Source organism: Aulostomus chinensis, chromosome 14 (genome assembly GCF_037954235.1).
Source record: "Aulostomus chinensis isolate RoL2024-O1b breed Wild chromosome 14, RoL_Achi_v1.0, whole genome shotgun sequence".
In the NCBI taxonomy this organism is placed as follows: Eukaryota; Metazoa; Chordata; class Actinopteri; order Syngnathiformes; family Aulostomidae; genus Aulostomus; species Aulostomus chinensis.
Window position 1 is genome coordinate 19,376,082 of NC_141333.1, and position 21,720 is coordinate 19,397,801.

General features: G+C 41.3%; 1 protein-coding gene across 2 annotated transcripts; it reads right to left on the reverse strand.

Moving 5' to 3' along the window:
* kdm4aa (lysine (K)-specific demethylase 4A, genome duplicate a) lies at positions 1-19,119 on the reverse strand. Of its 2 annotated transcripts, none has more exons than XM_086224222.1 (22): positions 19,005-19,119; positions 16,924-17,075; positions 16,641-16,816; positions 16,374-16,488; positions 16,037-16,230; positions 15,566-15,615; positions 15,248-15,351; positions 14,083-14,220; positions 12,649-12,881; positions 11,845-12,008; positions 10,353-10,762; positions 9,503-9,602; positions 9,214-9,416; positions 7,968-8,172; positions 6,679-6,755; positions 5,126-5,181; positions 4,864-4,972; positions 4,304-4,492; positions 3,350-3,520; positions 2,983-3,102; positions 1,746-1,838; positions 1-1,188 (listed from the first exon to the last, which is right to left on the reverse strand). In XM_086224222.1, exons 2-22 carry the CDS (start codon positions 17,059-17,061, stop codon positions 1,048-1,050), a joined length of 3,186 nt encoding a protein of 1,061 aa, XP_086080348.1. In that variant the 5' UTR covers positions 17,062-17,075; positions 19,005-19,119; the 3' UTR covers positions 1-1,047. The 2 variants fall into 2 exon arrangements, with proteins under 2 accessions (XP_086080348.1, XP_086080347.1); XM_086224221.1 differs by having other exon boundaries at positions 9,503-9,605.
* Between the last annotated feature and the right edge of the window lie 2,601 nt (positions 19,120-21,720).

The window sequence follows — 21,720 nt, forward strand, 5'->3', positions numbered from 1 at the left end:
GCAGTCCAGTAGAATCAATGGGCATTAATTAATCATTTAATCAAAGGAGGATGGCAAATTTTCGGGAAGGTTCACTTACTGTCTGTCGTCCCCAGAGCCAGACTAGAATACAGATCCCTTTCTTTCCTTTTATGCTTCTTTGGGCACCTGAGACCCTCAGTCATAGGCTGACGGTTGGCTAAATGAATGGTAAGTGTGTGGGAAGTGTTGGCATACATTTGTTAAAAGCAATGAAACGCTTGTTTGTCTCCATCTTTGACTGCAATACTAGAACTGGGATTGTATTTAACATTGATTATGAACATCGTAATTTCTGAATCAGAAATGAACACTTAACTACCTTCTTGACTGAAATGCTGGGCACAGTGATCTGATGACTAGACTGGCTCTGGGGATGACGATCAATAAGCACATCCCCTAAAAAAAATTGTTGGTGCAGTCCTTTAAATAGTGTTGAGGGGAAAGAGATGGATAAATGAATATAATAACTTGAGGGAACTTAGGGCATGAGGCAGCATGATTATCAAAATGTTCTCTGAAAACGGCAGGCTGTGTCATAGGCAATAATGGTAGGAGAGAGAAAAATGACAGACGTTATCCTTGAAAATGACACAAACACTTGAGTTCACAAAAAATATTTAGCATTTCCCCATTGTCAACTGTCATGAACGCTTACACCTGCCTTGTCATCTTTTACTATCAAATACTACATTTCTGGATTAATGCCGTGTTAATGTTGCTTCCTGTTGTAACTGGGAAGACTGTAATTAGCCTGCTGCGCTGAGCTGTCTGTCCAATAGAAAACCTAAAAGATAAATACTGCAGTTTCCTTGAATGTTGTCTAAATAAGTGAACAGAACTCAGATTGACGTATCAAAGACGGATGAACGAGAACAGAAAAGAAAAACAGTAAAAAGCGCATCCTGAAGGAAGTCATCTGGTGCTACACTCTGTCAGTGGCTAGCTGCTAGGTTAAGGTACAGTGAGCACAGTTCCAGTCTGTCAGTGCTGGTGGCATGTGGGCGAGCAGACAGGCAGCCATTGCTGCTACTCCATGATGGCTCTGTAAATCACAGGCTCTATGTAGTCACCCCGGTAACGGGAGTTAATCACTCTCTGTCTCTTGGACTCCTGGATGATCTCCTTCTCTTCAAAGATGCCATCAAATCTCATGTCAGATGCCTTTGACTGCAGAGACAGACACAAGAAGACAAATTCAACTCACCGTAGCACCAAATGGCCGATTACGGTTAGTTTGGCTCCACATTTACTTTTTTTTTTTTACCAACCTCCTGGAACCATCACGAATGACAATTTTCACCACCCCCCCCCCCCCCAAAAATCGGACTATTGTTGTATTTCTTCATTTTTGTTTCATCAGCTACAGTTTCTATTGCCAGAGTAATACAAACTACAATCTAACAGGTGACATGCAGATGGATAATTATTGAGCAATATCAATGATATCATGAACCTTCATGATCACATCCATAGAAACAGGCTGTTCTACGTCACATTTGGATATTTAAGAAACTGATAACTTTAACAAGCCATGAATATTTCCACACAGGGGAAACATACGGTAAGCCCCCTATTATCTGGCGTTCACCTGAAGCACTCAAACTCATAAGCGTTAATGGTGGTATGTGCAGACAGTTGACTCATTTTAAAAGTTATTTTATCACCCCTGTGATGATCGGACAGCACGAGTCTCAAACCCAGAGGGTTGGGATGGTCACGCTTACCAGTCTGGACTTGACTCTCTTTGGGAGTTCCTCGTCTAGAGTGTAGACGTCATCTCTCTTGGCTGTTAGCTGCGACCCATCCTCAAATTCCACCTACAGTGCAGAGGCAGAAAAATTACACAGTCAGATATTTGGCTACAAATCTAAAAAAGGACTTCCTATTGGATGGGGGGAAATGAAGTAGCTAAGCCTGATTAGGCCAGTTGAGAGAGAGAGAGAGACAGAGAGAGAGACAGAGAGACAGACCCGTTCTTGTAAGCCCAGCTTCTCACTCACTTGCCTTTAAGTCTAGTCGTCTATATCCAGGGTTTGATCCCAGATATACTTTTTCTAACTGTAGTTATCATGACTGAAGCACAGTCATACAGAAAGTTATCTTCAAACTCAAACTCTATTCACAAACAAAAGGAATTCTTTGGGGACTGGCAAACTAGGAATGCTTCCTGGACTCAGAAACTGTTTGTTTGAGGTGCTCTTTGGATGGGAAACTTCAGATGAAACAGCAAGAGGAACTCCAAGGCACTCTCATTTCGCAAAAGTTTAAAAAGCCTTTACTGTAGTGGCTTGGTCACGTTTAAACCTTTGAAAAACTCCAGCGCATTTCAACATCAAGCCATCGTAAGCCTAGGCTTGTGGGATTGATCACATCCCTCTGTCCTTGAGAAAAAGTGAAAGACAGAGACAATAAAGTTTTGTTTTTTTTTAACTTTTGCTAAATGAGAGTGCCTTGGAGTTCCTCTTGCTGATCCAGATAAATTCAAAAATCAAATTGCTTGTTCCTAAAACTAAACTCTACAATTCGATGACATTTAATCAAAATCTATCGACAACTTTCTGTTACCCTGATAAGAGACAGATAAACACTGGCGATCCGATGGGCTTCATGATGGAGGTAAAGATGTAAAAAGAGGGAATGATAATATACTGTCTGAAAGCTATTAGTTGAATGACATTAGCTTTACAATATTTTCTGACTGAACTTTATTTTTGTTGTTAGTCTACCCTTGAAGAACGTGTCAACTCCATGTCCCACTGCTAGTGTTCTTTGCAGCTAAGCGAATTAGCAGTCCCCTGACCAGTGAGTTTCTGGGCACTGTAGCGCACACAGAGAGGAGAAAAAAGGTCTTCATCTACTTCTCTAACACTAGAAGTGATGGACAATAAGCACAATTACCCAAAAGTTTGCATGTTCTTTTCAGTAAAAGCTGATATGACACAAAAACAAAACAACTCCTACCAGGTACATTTGGATGATGTGAGCTGCCACAAATTTGGCCCCGTACACCAAGCCATCTGTCCATCGCACTTGGACCACGTCACCCTGGGGCGGAGGTCCGAGCTGAGCACAGTCCCGACTCTAACAGACAAGAGTGTCACTGTTTAAACCCACTGAGTGAAAGTGATGTTTAAATCATCCTGATGTGTAGAACTTGATCATGCCAGCCAAAAAAGAAATGTATACACTTTTCTTACGTGGGGAAAATTTGAGAAATCCAGCAGAAATGATTTGGATTAGGGTGGGGGGCTTAAATCAGAACATTTCTCAGTTTTTGCTATCTAGCTTTGTTTGCATTTATTTAATGAAATTTGAGATAAAAACCTACCACGATGTCTTCAGGGAAGAGATTGTCGCTGAAGGAACCATCGTCAAAGTTGACTTCATAGAATATCTCTTTGGACAGCTGCACCACGTCACACTGGTAGTAACGGCCGTTCTTGTGCTTACATATCACCTTCTGTCCCACTGTCAGTTCATGCATGGCGGCTTTATTGCGCTGTCAGAGGAGATATAAAATATGTTAACCACTTCAGTATTCCCTGAAATTGGTCCCATTTTAATACAAAATAGTGCACTGCAACACCTTTATTGGAATGCAAAAACTAGGGCCAAAACTCAAACTAAATGGTGGTAGGTGGGCAAGAAACAAACGCATACGAGCCCTCTTTTATCAGTTGAGCACAGAAACTAGCGAGGATCTGAGTATCATCTAACAACAGCTCGTGTTTCACGAAACTGATCGGACTTCACTGATCATGACATATGATTGAACTTTTAAAAAGAATCTGTGGCTTAATGTTGTTCGATGACCATGAGAATGGTGTCAAAACTATCCTCTGACTTCTCCAGGTCCACTCTGCTGTACCACCAGTTCAGAGTTGAGAGACAAATGTGCACATACGATGTCAGACGTGACGTGACATTTGAACACACTTATAAATAGAGATTTATGTGGCGATTGATCATATGCCCATTGCCTCATTCCTTTGATAAATGAGGGCCATCATATTGTTAAAATGACTTTTGCCTATGTATGACTTCGCTCTCTCTTTTTTTTTAGGTCTCTCGTGTAGAATTGACATCCTAAAGCCTTTCTTCTTTACACCCTCAGGGACAAAACAAACCTTATGGCAGCCAAATTAGGTCCCTGGGCCCACTTTTGGCTGCCCTAAATGAGATAATACAGCCTTGTCTAATTCTTGTGCAGAAACTTTACCAGTGAATTTTGAGCTCATGTTAAGTCTTAAAAGAAGTGACCAAGTCCTTAGGAGCACCATACCTCAATCTGAGTGGGACCTTTGTGCCGACAACAGGTGACATGTACTACAAAGGGCCAATCGTCTGGCTGCATGAGGACACCGGCGGCCTGAGCGCATGTGGGGTGGTAGGCAGTGGGACAGCGGCCATGAGAACACTGCACGCAGCAGCCGGACGCCTTCTTCATCCGCTTCTTACAGTAGTAACATTTCTGTCAAGGATCAGAACAGGCAACCTGGATTCAGGCTATTTTGCAACTACTAAACTGTGTAAACCCCTCTTTGAGAACCGTATCTCCTTCTCTCATTCTGTAATGTCAGCCACTCCAATCTTTTGACACTGCACCACTTAAATGCACAATCTAGCCATGTTGACAGAAGAGAAAAGTCATTTGTGTGATTCAGGTCGGTCTGTTTGCTAGGTCGTTTGCCAGGCTGATGTTCATCGATTTTTGGGCCAATAAGAAAACAGGCTTGAGGTGTAGAAACTGTAATTAGCAGCCACCACTTACCACTGAGCTCCAACTGATACTGGTCTGTCTTGTTAACAGTGGTAATATGTTTGACAATTATTTGTACTCACCAGTTTAAATCTCTGCAAAGGGATCCCACTCAAATCCACAGGACTTCTTTCAGTGATGTTGACAAAGCGAGCCTCCAGCACAGCCACTGCACAGAGAACATGTACCCACCTGCAAAACACAAGACAGCTCTGATGTGATTCTGAAATTATACATGAATTGAATAAATATGCAATACCCAGTCTTACACTCAAATACCATTGTCAAAGGGAACATGTCCTAGAATGGTGAAATGTACAACCCACTGCCACAGAAGCAACCTACTTGTTGTTGTTGGCTTTCTGCAGGGCTCCACCTCTCAGCGAGCAGAGACAACAGTTCTGCAACACAACATGTCGTCGATCAAAAATCTGTGTAAGATCTCCAACCAACACAAGAACCCATGGGTATAACTACATAACTGTGCAATTAGAAGTAGGGCAGAGAAAAATACTAGAAATAGTAAGCAATGCAACTGTGGTTTTATCAAATATAGAAGAAATAACATATGCATCATATCTTTTTGTACTTGTGACAGATTTCAACATTAAATATGGCTTAATGGTACATAGTCACAAAAGGTCCCTGTGATTCCAGAATATTTCACGTAGATGGCCCTCTGTGGCTGCCCCAATTTGAGCCTGTTACAGTTTCACAAACATTTGGATTCTCTTACAACTTCTAATTAAACATTGTACAAAACAGCAAACAGTGTAGTGGCATTAGCATTGGCAAAAGCCTGACTGCCAACAGCATTTTCATAGCGTTTGCTAAAACATAAGCTAAGGCGGCACGGTGATGCAGTGGTTAGCACTGTCACCTCACAGCAAGAAGGTTCCTGGTTTGAGTCCCAGCTCGGGCACAGGATCTTTCTGTGTGGAGTCTCCATGTTCTCCCTGTTCCTGTGTGGGTTCTCTCTGGTACTCCAGCTTCCTCCCACAGTCCAAAGACATCAAGAGGGGACGAGGCTGATTGATACTCTAAATTGACTGTAGGTGTGACTGTGAGTGTGAATGGTTGTCTGTCTCTATGTGTTGGCCCTGTGATGGACTGGTGACCTGTCCAGGGTGAACCCCGCCTCTCGCCCGTAGCCGCTGGGATAGGCTCCAGCCCCCCCCTACCCTTAATAGGAATAAGTGGAAGAAAATGGATGGATGGATGGATGGATGGATAGATAATGATGGCTATCCCCGTGTGAATTATGGCTGTGACAAAATATAACGGTTCAGTCAACAACGACGACAATGTTCTGTTTAATCTCTAGAGGTGCCGTCAGTTGCACCATCAGAAGTTGTATCATTAACTTGATGATGTCAGTAAAAATCCTGGCAGATTCTCAGTCTCTGACATACATTGTTAGCCTAAGAAAAGGTCCAGGACTGAAATCATTTCTCGTAAATTATAATTAAAGCCAAGAGCAAGTCAATTTTGATAACTGGACTTGGTAAACTAAGATCTTAATTGCAATGATGCTGCTGCAGCACATTTGCACACCCATAATTCCCATTTACCACATTTTAAGTGGTGTTCTCAGAGAAAACATTTAAACGTTACATACACTACTAACAAGCCCTAGAACTGAAAAAACAGACAAAAAAAATAACATGACATTACAATTGAAACTTTGCTGGTCATAGAATTGGCAACATTTTTTTCATCTAGGGATATTTTTTATGCAAACAAAGAGAGATGTAGAAAAAATATGATAAATTGAACATTAGTTAACACCAGAAATAAAGTGGTACTTATCTACTCAAAAAAACCAAAAAAAACAAAAACAAAACTCCAAAAAAACAACATGCCATGTTAAGAAAAAGCCTGGTGGAATGTTCACTGACCTCAGTCATGGCATTGGCCTTGCAGCGTGCACACTTCCACTCCTTGCTCACACTGGTTGGATCTACACCGTAACAGCCTGCAATATATACCCAGACACAGTATGTCCCACATTCACCCACAGTGTGTTCACATGGGAAAAGTAACATAAATGGAAGTAATCAAAACAGATTAAATGGTCCTTGTCTTTGAAGATGGACACACATTTTACGATAATGCTTAGTAATAAGCACATGTACGCAGATATCAGTACACACCAAAATATCTGATTGCCCCTTCATCACCATCACTCAGTGTGTCGTATGTCATTGGTTTTCTGTCAAAGAAACAGCTGTAGGTATGAGGTCAGTTTTGGTGTTGGCTTGCCTCAGGTTCCCTCTGAGCACATTTTCTCAGACCTTACCGATAAATTGGTATCACCTGCTTAAGCCTGGTTTATGCTTCTGCATCGCGTTGATGCCGTACCTACGCCGTCGACGCAGACCCCTACGCGGACCCTACGCCGTAGCCTGGCACGCAGCTCCAAAAAATCCTGACTACGCGTCGCGTCGTGACGTAAACGTCAAGGACTGTGATTGGTCCGCTCAGAGAAGGTCGCCGAATGCATGAAGAGGTGGAAGAACCTCCGCGACAAATATGTGCGTCTCCGGAAGAAAATGGCCACAAGAAGTCATGTTTGTCATGTTCAAACTTCACAGTTTGATTCATGAAAGCTAACAGTCGTTCAAAGAAAAGCACTGGACTTTCTGTTGTAAATAGTTTTGTCCTGGAATCTGACAAGAGCCCCCCCAAAACCATACAAAGACACAGCGGCTTGGCGGTGAATTGCAGAGCAACGCGTTCCCTCGACGCAGAACTTCGAATGCTCAATGACAGCGTAGGGTCTATGCCGTCGCCGCGACGCAGAAGCAAAAACCAGGCTTTAGTCTTTATAAGATCAGTCATTCCAAGATGGCACCTTCACTCTCTGCTGTAAGTATGGCACCTCTTAGGCTCTCAGTTTAGTTTTGATTATGTTTTTTTTAAGCCTTAAATCTTATTACAATCTTGTTAACTTAGGTCAGCAGCTGTTAACTTAGCATCCAGCACCCATATGACACCGCAGAACTCAAAGAACATCCAAACTGTATGAGATCTGATTTTGAAAGACTTTCACACACACAAATTGCATCGCATGCTTCATTTGCAACCTAAGCTATAATTTCAAGCAAAACTTGCTGCCTGTGTGTGCGTGTGTGTTCGCGTGCACACATTTGTGTTTGTGTGTGTGTGTGTGTGTGTGTCTACTAACTAGTGTGGACCCGGACACTGCACTGAGAGCAGCTAATGAGGAGGCTGGTCCCATCTTCCCCCAGATAAGGCGTGACTGGCTGCTCCTCACACTCTGAGTCTTCCTCTGTGGTGGTGGTGAAGCTCATCTCTGGGATCAGAGGCTTTGTCCGCATCCGCCCACTGGCCAATATGACAGGACTCTCTGCATTGTTTGCACATTCAGTCTGAGAACACAGACAAACATATGAAGCCTAGAACTATCCCTTTAGGTTCAGCATGTTCTCAATGAATACAATACATTGCTATGACAAGTGTTGAGTGTTCTGCAAATCATTCTGAACAGGTCAGCAAGATCTTCGGTATCAACATGTCAGTCTCCAAACATTATGGATTGTCATTTTTTTCCCCTCACTCATCCACGCTGTCAGCCCTAACACTAATGTAAAATAGATACTAAGAATAACAAACAAATGATAAGAAGCAAAGGGGCACCACTACTTCATTAACTGCACATGTGTCAATATGTTGTCTCTAGCTGCGTTTCCATTACCCCTAAAATTGCGCAAAACGTAAATATAATACACACAAACACACGCGCGCACACACACTAACATAAAAGTTATTCACAGAGTTCATATCATTTAGACCATACATATTAATATATGGTAGATGGATGGCACCCAAAGCATTTTACCATATTGCCTCATTCTCGCACACACGATGATGGTGGAGGCTGTAACTAAAGGTATGAACGTTCTCATCAGGAGTGATGTGTGGTCCATTATGTTACGCAAAGGCACTTTAACTAAGTCTCTGTGAGAAGCCAAGATGAAACCAGCAGCCCGTCTGTTACCAAGCAGCCACCCTATAGATAACATGTGCTTGCTTATTAGCATTAGCTTCGTGTAGTAGTTGACATTAGCTTGCCAATTTCTGACCTACTTAGTCTGCCAATAACAGACTACTTTAACTTCAATTAGCTTGGAACTAATCACTGCAAACCTGACCCAGGGCAGGATTGTGACATCACAATTAATTTGCTTACAATCATGGTCCAGTATGGAACATACACTTTAAGTTTAAAAAGTTTGAACCTCAGAAGCGTGGAGTTTTCCTGTTGCGTTTAACATGTGTAAGCAAAAAAGAAATTAATTAATTTAAGAACATAATTTACCAAATAAAAGTACTTTTTTCCATGACAAGTGTCTGTATTGTGTGTTCTCTGTGTAGGTCCAGCTTCAGAGATGACAGATGTGGGAGTTTACCTGCTGGTATGTATGGAACAGCAGGCAAATGGAGCAGTATGGAGGTTTAGAGCCCATGCGCTGGTTGTACTCCTTCTCTTTCTTCATGTTGGGAGGTCTGCTCTGCCACAGGTGAGCCAGAGGTTTGGCCCAACTTTCCCCTTCCAGACCACCCTCCTCTAACGGAGATGCCTCCTCTGGAGTCTCCAGGGCTTCTGGGGCCTCTGTGACACAAACACAACGAAGTTAATATAAAGCCTGAATCAAAACTTAATATTTCTGTATCCTACTGCAGCACTGAAAGACTGACCTTCATCACTCATGCCATCCTTTATGAGCGGATGGTGTCCAGGCAGCTGTCCCAGATCACCTGCTTGCTCCCCACTATCTCCAGACACCCCATCTGTCCCCTGCTGGACAGAAACTCCTACTGTTACCATCAGATCCCAGACAGGACACAAGTTCAGAATGTACCACACTGGTGTTTGAATACTTTAAAGACAAATTAAATGGTCTACATTACTTTAAGACTTTGTTTAAATTCAGTTTTCAGGGTTCAGAGAAAGGTTATACACACTGTGTAGAACAGCCATTTCAGTGAGCTGTGACCGAACTTGCAGAGCTGAACATATCTGGGGAGCTGTGTATAAAATCAAATTAGATTAAGAACTGCAGTTGCAGCAGAGAACACTGCAGTTTCCAAGTTACTAAGAGGTAGAGAGCATTCACTCATCTGCAACCCACTGGTAGGTTTTATCAATACAGGGTTTTAATAAGCTTATCGCTCCTATCATTGATTGTGCACATGCCTGACTTCCAACTTCTTGATTCCTGAGGATCTCCTTCTAAATGTCAGTAAAGATAGAAGTGATTTCCTAGGATGAAGAAGTTAATTAATATCTTCAGTCAAACCCAAAAAATTGGAGCCAGGGGCATTACTCTGAGCCACTAAATGACTAATGAATGCCCGTGCATCCCTGAAAACACCATTAAACTAAATAAAATATATAGGCAGTGAGCTGTTTGCAGGAGTGGCTTCACTTATGTGTATCTTGGTACAGAAAAGTAGGGAACAACCTAAAAATATTATGCAAACATCTGCCATAGTTTACTGGAATATGTGAAACAGATGTGTGTGTTTAATATTTTAAACCACTCACTGTTTTGTTAACATTTCCGCTGTCCTTCTCTGTCTCAAGGTCACTGCTATCGCTCTTCTTCTCCTCTTTGGGTGAGGACTCACACTCTCCATAGTCTCCTTTGGCGTAACTGTGGACGTGGAGGACATCAGCAGGGCTGAGCGTCCTCTGAAACAGTTTGCGTGCCGGGCTGCAGCTGCTGCCCAGCTCCAGCTCCTCACCACTGCCTGCCTGCACGGAGCACAGAGCCACCACCTGACTCTCAACAGGCTCAGGAGGGGAGGAGTCTGCTGCCGATACACCATTCTTCTCTTTTTTTGATGGGCTTCGTCTGGTTGACGTCCTCTTAGTATTGGCTTTCGACTGAAGCTTTGGCTGCGGCTTGACCTCTTTCTCCTTCTTAGCTTCTGACTTTACTTTCGCTGATATGTCTGAAAAAATAATGATGTAGTTGTAAACTATGATCATGGCTACTGCTATTGCACATCATAAGATTCTCTATCATGACAGAAAGATATCACCTCAAAAATAAATGGACATATAACATAATCCAACTGCATAACAAGAAAACCCAGGTGACCTAAAGCAAACATGTTTTTGGTGGCATACAAATATTTCTGCACCATATGGTTATGTATGTTTATATCTACCTATTATCTTAGGAGTGTGCTGTAGAATCATAACAAATACCTACTGATCGATTAGTCAAACAGCTTCATCGACATTTTCAGTAGTTCTATCATCATTTCTCTATTTTACTGACCCACACCACACAACACCACATCTCTGGCTGCAGATCTACAGTCCAGCACTCGATAGGATTTCCTGCAGAAGTGTCTTTCCACTCTGTGAACTCCTGGCTTCGCTGTTTCAAGGCTACTGCTGTGACTGTCTGGTAATGTGTTTATTAATCATTATCATGATCATTATCAATTATTTAGATTCCAATTCACAAAGTCCTCTTGTACATACATGAACATAAATAAATTTGGAGACACCCACATGGACATTTATAAAACAGAATAGGGTTCCACATCTGTGTTACTTTAAGAGTAAACTACTCTGAATCCCATCATGTTGTGACACAAATGTGAGCGGTAGCAGAATACATATAATTTCAGTTTTTATAAAAGGAAAGATTAAAGTAATGTCAGTTATCTAGGTATACATAAACCATATTGATGGGATATTTTGAGCCTTAGTATTGCAATTGACCAAACTCTTTGTATAAATTGACATTTAGTATGCATTATTTTTCATAGAAGTGGGGGGTCCTCACATTGAGCCAAGTCGAAAGCAACCGTGGCCAACTGTGCAGGCCAGCACAACTCAGCAAGCAACAGTTTTCCATCTTTACACGCAGGACTCAACGCTTTGCAGATTGATCATTAATTTGTCACCTGTTTCTGCTGTAAACAATCCTCCTCTAAGTTTAAACTGATTTTACAGCTGAGGACACTGCTGATTTTCGTGGAGCCACACCATTATTGTTCCTATATGAACTGTGTAGTACCTTTATCAGACTTGATGGGGACCGTAATGGGAGACTCCATTAGGGTAAGCTTGGCCTTCTTTGGCTCCACCTCCTCTGTCTCTTTTTTGATCAGGTCAGGTTTGACGTCTTCGGAGGCTTCAACAGGTTCAAGCGGGCGTTTTGTCCCTGTCTGAGGCTTTGGGCTGACATGGGAGACATTAGTGAAGACACTTAAAAACTATAGTTGTAGAAACACGTAAATATAGACATTAAATTTTATGTAATATATATATAATATATGTTTGAATGCATTATCTTGCATTTGTCAATGGCAAAAGTACCAATGTGATTTCTTCTTTTTAGAATTTTTTTTGTCAAGGACTGCCAGTCATCTTCATTTCATGAACTTTCAATAAGCGTTTTTCATAAATGGCTGACAGATGTATTACAAAAATTTCCATTCTGAGCATGGCAACCATCCATCCATTTTCTAATGCTTATCCTGTTAAGGGATGCAGGGGGCTGGAGCCTATCCAAGCTGCCTTCGGGTGAGAGGCGGGGTTCTCCCTGGATGAGTTGCCAGTCCATTGCAGGGCCAACACATAGAGACAGACAACAATTCACACTCACAGCCACACCTACAGTCAATTTAGAGTATCAATCAGCCTAGTCCCCTCTTGCATGTCTTGACCCTGTGCTCAAGCTGGAGCTTGGACCCAGAACCTTCTTGTTGTGAGGGCAACAATGCTAATCACTGCACCACCATGCCACCCCAGTAGAGCAACCAGTAAAGTAAAAGGAGGTGTGTTTTCTGAAATCAGTGTAGCAAGTGCAAATCTATACCTTCCATCTTCCTTTGCAGGGCTGGTGGGCTCTTGACATCCTGCTTCAGTGGCACACACTTTTGAAGGCTCGGTGTGCTCTTTTGTAAGAAACTCAGCAGCCTCTGGTGTGGGCTTGGAGTGGTCAATGGGAATGTTGTCTTTGCCTGCCTTCCATAGCTTGTAACGGTCAGGCTGAAACTTGCGGACAAACACATCCATGGAGATCTTCACCATGTCCTGACGGCAGGAACACTGACAGGAGAAGAGAGGTTAAGAGAGAGAGTCTTGTTGGCTGCAGGGCAAAGGAGTAGAAATGAAATTTTGGTACAGACAGAGAAAGTGGCAACTACTGACAAATTGTCCTATGTACATTCTAGTTCCAAGAGAAAGCTCTAAAAATTTTAGCAGCTTCTGACTTTTCCTTAAGAGCAGTGATTCCAAAAGTGTGTGTCTCATGAACTTCAAGTACCTGGTTCTACAGAGTGGCTGTGGATAAACCAGCATTTCATGCATGAAATGTCCACAACTGAATTTAAGATACTATACTGTTTTGACATTCAGCATTTTGGTGTTTCAGCAGGTTTGCTGCTGCAGTATAAAAATGTTTTAAAAAAATAATTGTTGGCTATTCAATTCAAACACTTCAAAATCTTCCATATTACACTTTTCCACAGCATTTAATATGATGTCATCACTTTCTCTCAACAACCCTGACTATGACTGACTGCCACCATCCTTGGTGGTTCAGCAAAAAAAAAACAACTAAAGGCCCTGTCTATGTGAACAAAACTGTTAAATAAGACCTTCATATTGATAACTGTGGGTGTGTTTAATGTGACCTCTTCATTCATACCCCATGCATCATCCAACCATCCATTTTCTTTCGCTTATCCTGTTAAGGGCAAACAAGGCGGGGTTCACCCTGGACGGGTCACCAGTCCATCACAGGCTCAACACATACAGACAAACAACCATTCGCTCCCACAGCCACACCTAAGGTCAATTTAGTGTATCAATCCATCCATCTATTTTCTACCACTTATCTTGTTAAGGGTTGGGGGGGGGGGGGGGGGGCTTGAGCCTATCCCAGCAGCCTTCGGGCGAGAAACAGGGTACACCCTGGACAGGTCACCAGTCCATCACAGGACCAACACATAGAGACAGACAACCATTCACACTCACAGTCACACCTACAGTCAATTTAGAGTATCAATCAGCCTCGTCCCCTCTTGATGTCTTTGGACTGTGGGAGGAAGCTGGAGTACCAGAGAGAACCCACACAGGAACAGGGAGAACATGGAGACTCCACACAGACATACCCTGTGTTCATGCCGGGGCTTGAACCCGGAACCTTCTTGCTGCGTTGCAACAGTGCTGACCACTGCACCGCCGTACCGCCCAAGATGCCTCCAGAACCCAACATTTGATAATAATCTCACATTAGTTTTCTCACCAATGTGGCTTGTTTGCCATAGTCAATCCATCGCTGGGTAGCAAAGTTGGTTGACTCAGCACAGTTGAATCCGTGGTTGAAACCAGCATGATAGCCAAATGGAAATGTGACAATGAACTGCCCAGCCTCCTGAGTAACCTGAAGAATAAAGCAACACATTACATTTAATTCTCAGTTTTTGATTTTGAATTTTACACTGGGATTATGGTACAGTCTCAAATAAATCCAAATTCATTATCAGCCTTTTCTGCTGTCGCCTGTCTTGATTTATCCATTTATTTGCTCCCGTATAGTATCACTTCTTAAGACAATGATGATTCATTATAATAGAATTATAAATAGAATATAATAACAAGACTGAAAAACAGTTTCTTTCCCACTGCCACATCTCTCTTAAACAGCTGATCTGTTAACCTGCTGCACTGTTGAGTGGTCACCCACTCATGTTTAACTGGACACTCACTCAAGTCTGCACTACATTGTGTACCTTGCACCCTTGTGTACCTTGTGTTTTTGCACTGATCATATTTTGTACATATTATCTTCTTTGCACAGGTGTATATATTTTCTATGATTTATGTTTATGTTATGTTTATGTTTCTTCTGCTCATTCCATGAATGACACCAACTGCCGGAGTCAAATTCCTTGTATGTTGTGAACATACTTGGCCAATAAAACTCATTCTCATTCTGATTCTTATTCACAAAATGTTCTCACACATAAACTGTACCATTGTGTGCTTCTTGTCTGTAAGACTAAATTGAGGGCTTCAAAGTCCAATGTTACAACATTTCATGAATGAGGCCCATGGATTCTCGTGGTAGTTTCAGGTTACTAACTGTGAATGAAAGGATATTTATGAAAATCATATTCCATTTCTGCAAATAGTCCATTCAAAATCATTTCCTCTAATGTATGCAAGGAATGCCGAATTTCATTGACAGCAGCTGAAACCAAATGAAAAATACACTCAGTAGAGTCAACTGGAACAGTTGTATGAGAATTTGTTTTCAAAAAGGGAACCTAACTGAAGGTTAAAAAAAAAAATCATTATTTGCTCCTGTAGATCATTGTCCTGCGTGCTTTTAAGTTTGTCCTTCTTATGGCCTGTTTCAAATGTCTCCACAATGTCAGGATGTCAACCTTCAGACGATGAAAGGTCACCTTCTCAAATGGTATGCCGTATTTCTTAAGGATTGAAGGTGAAATCAAGGTCATCTTATGGCGCAGGAAGGCCTCACAGCTCTGAGCATTCCCAGGAAAGAAACCTGGGACATACAGACAGACATCACAACAGATTTATACTTTAGACATTTAACTAAATGGGATATGGTAACGTCTGTGACCATGCTATCGACTTCCTTGTTACAGATGACAGTGACTTGATGAACGAGAGTAACATAAAAGTTTAGGAAAAATATAACAGCATTTTATGTTTATTGTAAATCCCTCAGTGGAGATCTCCAAGAACCCAGTACATACCCTTGGCTAGCCGCTCGAGTCTCTTCCCATGCTCTGGTGGAACAGCATACCTGTAGAGTATAAGAAACGCTCATCAACTGTCAGGACAAGTATGGTAATGACAGCAGAGAAAATGAGTCACTGTTCCATAGAAATGTCAAAGAGTCTCCATCTGGCATTCAACTCCACACCTGAATGAATGAGACGGGTACTTCAATACTAAGCCTTTAGATATTAAACCCCTTTCCCATGGCACAAAGCTGCATTATTGCTGGTTTCTTGCAATACTGGAAGTGCTGAAATCCAATAGCACATGACTGCACTGTCCTGAGCTTTGTGTTACCACTACTGCTGAGCAGTGGTGTGCTGATATATACCTTCATTTTTACAGGGTTGTCTGACCTGGGACATCTTCTCAAAAAAAAAATCTGGTCGTGAATGGGTGTTTGCTCATTTTTTTGGCCTGTGGGGATTGGGCTTTAGTGACTATACCAGGATTTGGGCTCTCCAAAGTGCAAGAAGTTGATGCTGTACAGATCCATGTCCTCAGTGTGCCATGCAAAGGCACTCTTCCACATCCCAAAGTACAGGTATGGTGTGTTGACTCCTTTGATTTTGATACCACTTTCGCTCTCCACTGTGTCAAGAATGGTGTTTAGATGGCCGATGTTCCATTCAGTCACATCCTGCACAGACGGAAATAGACAGAAGTTTGTAGTTGTAATTACACTGAAGTAAAAATGCTACATCAGGAATGCAATTGAAAGGTTTGACTTAACATAATGAAGAGATGTAGGCTTCAGCTGTCCAATCTATTAGTACCACTCACTGGATCATAGAGTGTTCCACTGACATCAGCTCCATAGAGTGGAGGGTTGAAAGTCAGGTTCTTCCAGAACTTCCTCTCCAACTCATCAAAATCAACATATCGGGGATTACAGAACCTGCAGTAAGAAAACGTTTTGAAATATTCAGAGAAAATATTTCTAGTCCTGAGACAGAGCTTCTTTTGGTGCGTACACACACACACACACACACACACACACACACACACACACACACACACACACACACCATGTTTACAGTTGAAACATACTTGTCCATATTGGAGGTCTTGCGGAACTCGTGGACAGTCATTGGTTTCTTCTGAATGTTGTACTGTGTGAAAAGGCCTGACTGGCCCGTGACAACCTGCTGAATTGGAGCAGGAATCATCAGCTCATCGATATCATCATATGTCTTTCTGGGCTTCCAGCTTTTAGGTGGAATCACCTGTAAGGAAACACATAAGCAGTTCAATTTGTCAGGTCCTGTGTAAGGGTTACATTAACAAGGAGAAACCACCAATTATCACAAAATATCACTGAAACATAACTTACTTTCGCCATTCCAGCTTTGTGTGCACCTTGTGACTCCATATAGGCAATGTATCGGCTGAAGTCTTTGAACTCCTCTTTGGAGGGGTTGAACGTCATTATCCTGGTGCCCACACTCTGGGCGGGTGTGTCAGTGGTCATCTTGGAGCTGTCAACTACGATAGGTAAGATCAACAGGTTATTTTCTCTTTGAATTAATAGATGTACTATTAAAAGCATAAAGCAATCACATTTGAGGACTAAAATATGTTTGGTATTATTACATGAAAAATAATTGGTGTCAGAATATGAAAATGGCTGCTGATTCCTCTACTGTCTATCAGTGACTTGTAGTGGCAGTTGAAGTTATGGGTCTGTCCCACGCACAACGTTTTTTTAATGCGTCATGACTGGACCCTTACAGAGCATCTTTCAAGGACTCTGCCTACTTCAGATGTTCGCTTTAAAGTGGCATTGTATGATAGCAGACCTCTGTTGATACAAGTTGGACAAATCTTTTAATGTGAAAACTCAATATTGTAGTATGATTTGAAATGAATTGAGTTTGACAATAAGACTGAGGCAAACACTTAGAAATCTAAACATGTTTAAAATTAGGTATAAAATATATGGGCTCCAATGTGTCCTCCATTGCTAGAACCGATTTCATTGTGATAAGATGTACACATATGTCACAACTAAGCTCGACCCACAGCAACTGTGTACATTTTAAAATGAAGTTGCCAACAGCTAGTGTTTGACTGAATGAGAGACTAACAGTCGGTAATAGGGAGGCCTGAAATAACTGGCATGTCATCAGTATCATCAGATGTTGGTCATTGGTCATTTTATAAATATATCGGTGCAGTTTTGCTCAAGTCTCTTCTTTACTCATCAATGATGAGACAACAACAATAAAAATGTTATTAATGATCATTAATGAGCTTTTCAAAATGTTTTCGACCTGTCAACTCTACTAGGTTTACACACACAGTATACTTCACACACACACACACACACACACACACACACACACACACACACACACATTATATATATATATATATATATATATATATATATATATATATATATATATATATATATATATGAACTGGTTAAAGTCTAATGTCAAATTGGTAAAACTTAATTTAATTTGTTCAAAACTGACAATTAAATATTTTTTTTATCCATCCAAACCATATTAGAGGTCTGCTAAAAAAACCAAAAAACTGTGGAGCCTAACTAGTTCAGTAAACTTTGATTATATCAAGGCATTCACATTTACAACACATAAACTTAAAAACAGAAAAAATACAGTTTCTTTGATTTTTTTTTCCACTCTGACCATGTGAGACTAGGACACGATCAATAGCTACCGTAGTACCATAATTAACAGAAAGTCTAGTCATAACTCACTTTGAGATTTGTGAAAACTTTGTGAAGACAAAAAAAAAAGTCAAAAGAAACTTGTAGCTTGGTTTCCGCAATGCTAATTTGCTAATTTGTCAGTGATACAATTTTGCCAAACCGAATAAATACCAGACACCAGTAGTGTGCATCACGCCAGAGACTTTGCATTTGCAAGTTCTTCCTTGGCTACTGAACTACTCATAACTCTGAACTGCAAACGGGTCCACCCATTGATGTCAGTGAGCGGATACACTTCGGCTGAGTCTGGTGCTTCTGGTCTGTAATAGGGTGAATACCACGCCTGTTACAAACTGTGGCCCACTGACAGCGGTGCTCCTCGAAAAATATTTAGCTATTCCGCTAGCTAACATGCTAATTGCGAGACAGCTTATTTTGAGTCTCGTGAATTTAAAGTGGGGCCAACAAAAACCAAAACACAGACAATATTCAGAACTAAATCACAAGAAATTATCATATGTAGACAACGTCAGACTCACCGTCAAAGCAGAGAACAATGAAGTGTACATGAGCAACCGCTATGTGTGTAGCGGACTGAGAGATCTGACAGATGCCCCCACTCTCAGCTAGCAAACAAGGCTTGTTGCTGACCGTCAGTTTCTTGAACACAAACTTGTAGTTACTCAAACTTAAATGCAAACGAACTAATTCTAAAGTGAATAACATTAACTTACACGTGGTGCAGTGCAGACCAGCTGATTTGTTTCCTGTATCACAGGCAGTAGAGTAGAAATACAGACATCAGTCCGGGTATAAAAGACAGTCCACCATTATTCCAGTGACGCATGCCCAGTGTATGTTTGTTTACATGTCGCCGAGGAGGCGGGGATTCTGTGTCCTCTAAACCAATCACAACTCACGTTTTCTCAAACTAATCCTCTTTTGCTTTTTAAAGACAGTTCAGCTGATAAATGATCGTACAACAGTAAACCTGTGGAATAAGCTGCATGACTGATGAAAATGAAGATGGTGTGCCATGAACGAGCAACACAGTCGATTCCAAACAAGAGGATGGGAAGAGAATGAGTCTGAAATATCAGAATCCGCCAAAATATGTCATTTATTACAGCTCACGATGAACTACAAAACATTTATGAATAAGTGATGGCAACATTTACAACATTTATTAGAGAAATAATGTTTAATAATTGTTATAAAAAGATCAATTTTATGAGATATAACTATTGTGGAGTCCAGTACCTAATGGTATATGATGTATTTTAAATTATTGAGACCATCTTGAGCAGCTACTATATCAAAATTTAATAATGATGGTATGTCTTCCGTAATAATGATGTAATTTAATCAATCCAAGTAACTTCAGTCTGCTGAGCGAGCTTTAGGCTCAGTTGTCAACATATGATGAAAGCATGTAAAGATCTTACTTTTTCTACAAACTTAACTTCACAATAATATGATGTTGTAGTGTGGGTCTTTTAAAAAAAAAAATCTAAAAATAGAGTCCACTCAAATTAGAATTATATGTTTTGGTGGGTTCATTTATAGATTACAGATTACCATCCTAGCAATTTGAAGAGATATGGTAAGGGTTTCAGGATCTATACAACAAAAATATGAAATGAGCCAACTGTGGTATCATCATAGCAAAGTAGCAGAGGAGAGAATGAATAAAACAGTGTTGTATGGAGTAAAGAACACAGCTTTCCCCGGCCAAAAAAAACTCTGCTCAATTTTTGCAGAGGTAGATTACTTTACATTTATAGAACAATTTTTGATTTAATATAAATTCCATTTGACAATGGAATTTTCTTCTGACACATTAAATGTTGTTAAGTAGCCAAAGATCTTTGTTTTCACAGCTGAGAGCTGGTATACTTCCTCTGTCCATTGAGGGTAGTCAATTCAAAAATATTCCAGAAAACAGATAGTGCGAGTCTCTATGCTTGGCTGATGATTACTCAGAACACTGTACTCGACTGAAGATGGACAGACATCCTTGACCCAATCTAGACACGCAGTATATCCATATCTGGTACCACAGACAAATATGTATACGTCATGTATGAGAACGCTTTTCCTGTGTTTACTTCCAACCCATCTTATTGTGCTCCCTCCTTGCCTGCAGATGAAAAAATAGACCAGACTTGAAGTGATGTGGAGTGATGGGACATTTTTCATTTAGTTGCCTGGCCTTTTTTTTCTTTTCCCAAGAGCAGTGAGGGAACACGTCCAGGCATGAGGTGAACATGCAGGAATGATCAAGAATGTCAGGACCACAGCTAACACGATGTTTTTGGCCTTGCAGATGACAGGTGTGTAAAACCAGAATCCTGAATCATCTAGATGTTAGATGTAGCTGCAGCCACAAAGCTCTTCATTGGTAGTCTATAGCTGCATCCTGAAGGACGGGGTGAGGAGTTGGCCGAATTGAGGGTCTGGGATAAGTGTAGACACAGTCAGATAGGTTGGGAATGGAAATACTGATGATTTGTGTGACTATATTTGTGTATTAACTGATACAAATGTCTCAATTATGCTTTGGTTCATCAAGAGTCATTCGTGTCATGTTTGACCAATGAGAGATATGCCTTCTTTGTTAAAAATGCACAAGGTTTTCTTTTTAATCATGCCTTTATTTCTTTTCGTACCCTCTTAGTGAGAAATCCTTCATTAATTCCTTTGTTCTGCAGAGTCACATACACCACTGCCAACCTGACAGTATGAATTGTCCATCCATAAAGGTTTGGCAGCCAATTTAATAGAGGTGATCACATAATTACACGATAGACCATTTGCTTGAATATAATAACCCATTGTGCTAGGATAAAATCAATTCAGTCAAAGTTTATGATAATATTAGTTGCAATATTTTTTTCCACATCTTATTCTCCTTCCATCCAGAGTTATATTCAGATAATGAGGTCTGACTTGAAAGCTTTGAACTTGAGATAAACAATCTGAACGTGACTCTTCAGGGCCACTGGTTGTTAATAGACAAAATGGTTCAAGTGAGAGGCTGCATGGTGGTGCAGTGGTCAGCACTGTGGCCTCACAGCAAGAAGGTTCCGGGTTCGAGTCCTGGCTCGGGCACGGGATCTTTCTGTGTGGAGTTTGGATGTTCTCCCTGTTCCTGTGTGGGTTCTTCCCACCGTCCAAAGACATCAAGAGGGGACGAGGCTGATTGATACTCTAAATTGACTGTGAGTGTGAATGGTTGTCTGTTTTTACGTGTTGGCCCTGCGATGGACTGGCCTGTCCAGGGTGAACCCCGCCTCTCGCCCGTAGATGCTGGGATAGGCTCCACCCCCCCTCGACCCTTTCTAAGTAAGGAATAAGCAGAAGACGACGATGGATGGATGGTTCAAGTGAGAACTGCAGACATGTTTTAAATACTGCAGATCTCCTATCAAGACTTTAACTTGACCACCA

Bases quoted from the DNA above. Each gene is read 5' to 3' on its own strand.
- kdm4aa (XM_086224221.1), bottom strand. From the start codon at position 17,061: ATGACCACTGACACACCCGCCCAGAGTGTGGGCACCAGGATAATGACG. The intron at 8,173-9,213 runs GTAAACTCCCAC...CTGTGTTCTCAG, and splicing joins TGTTCCATACATACCAGCAG to ACTGAATGTGCAAACAATGC. The intron at 3,103-3,349 runs GTAGGTTTTTAT...CTTGTCTGTTAG, and splicing joins TCTTCCCTGAAGACATCGTG to AGTCGGGACTGTGCTCAGCT.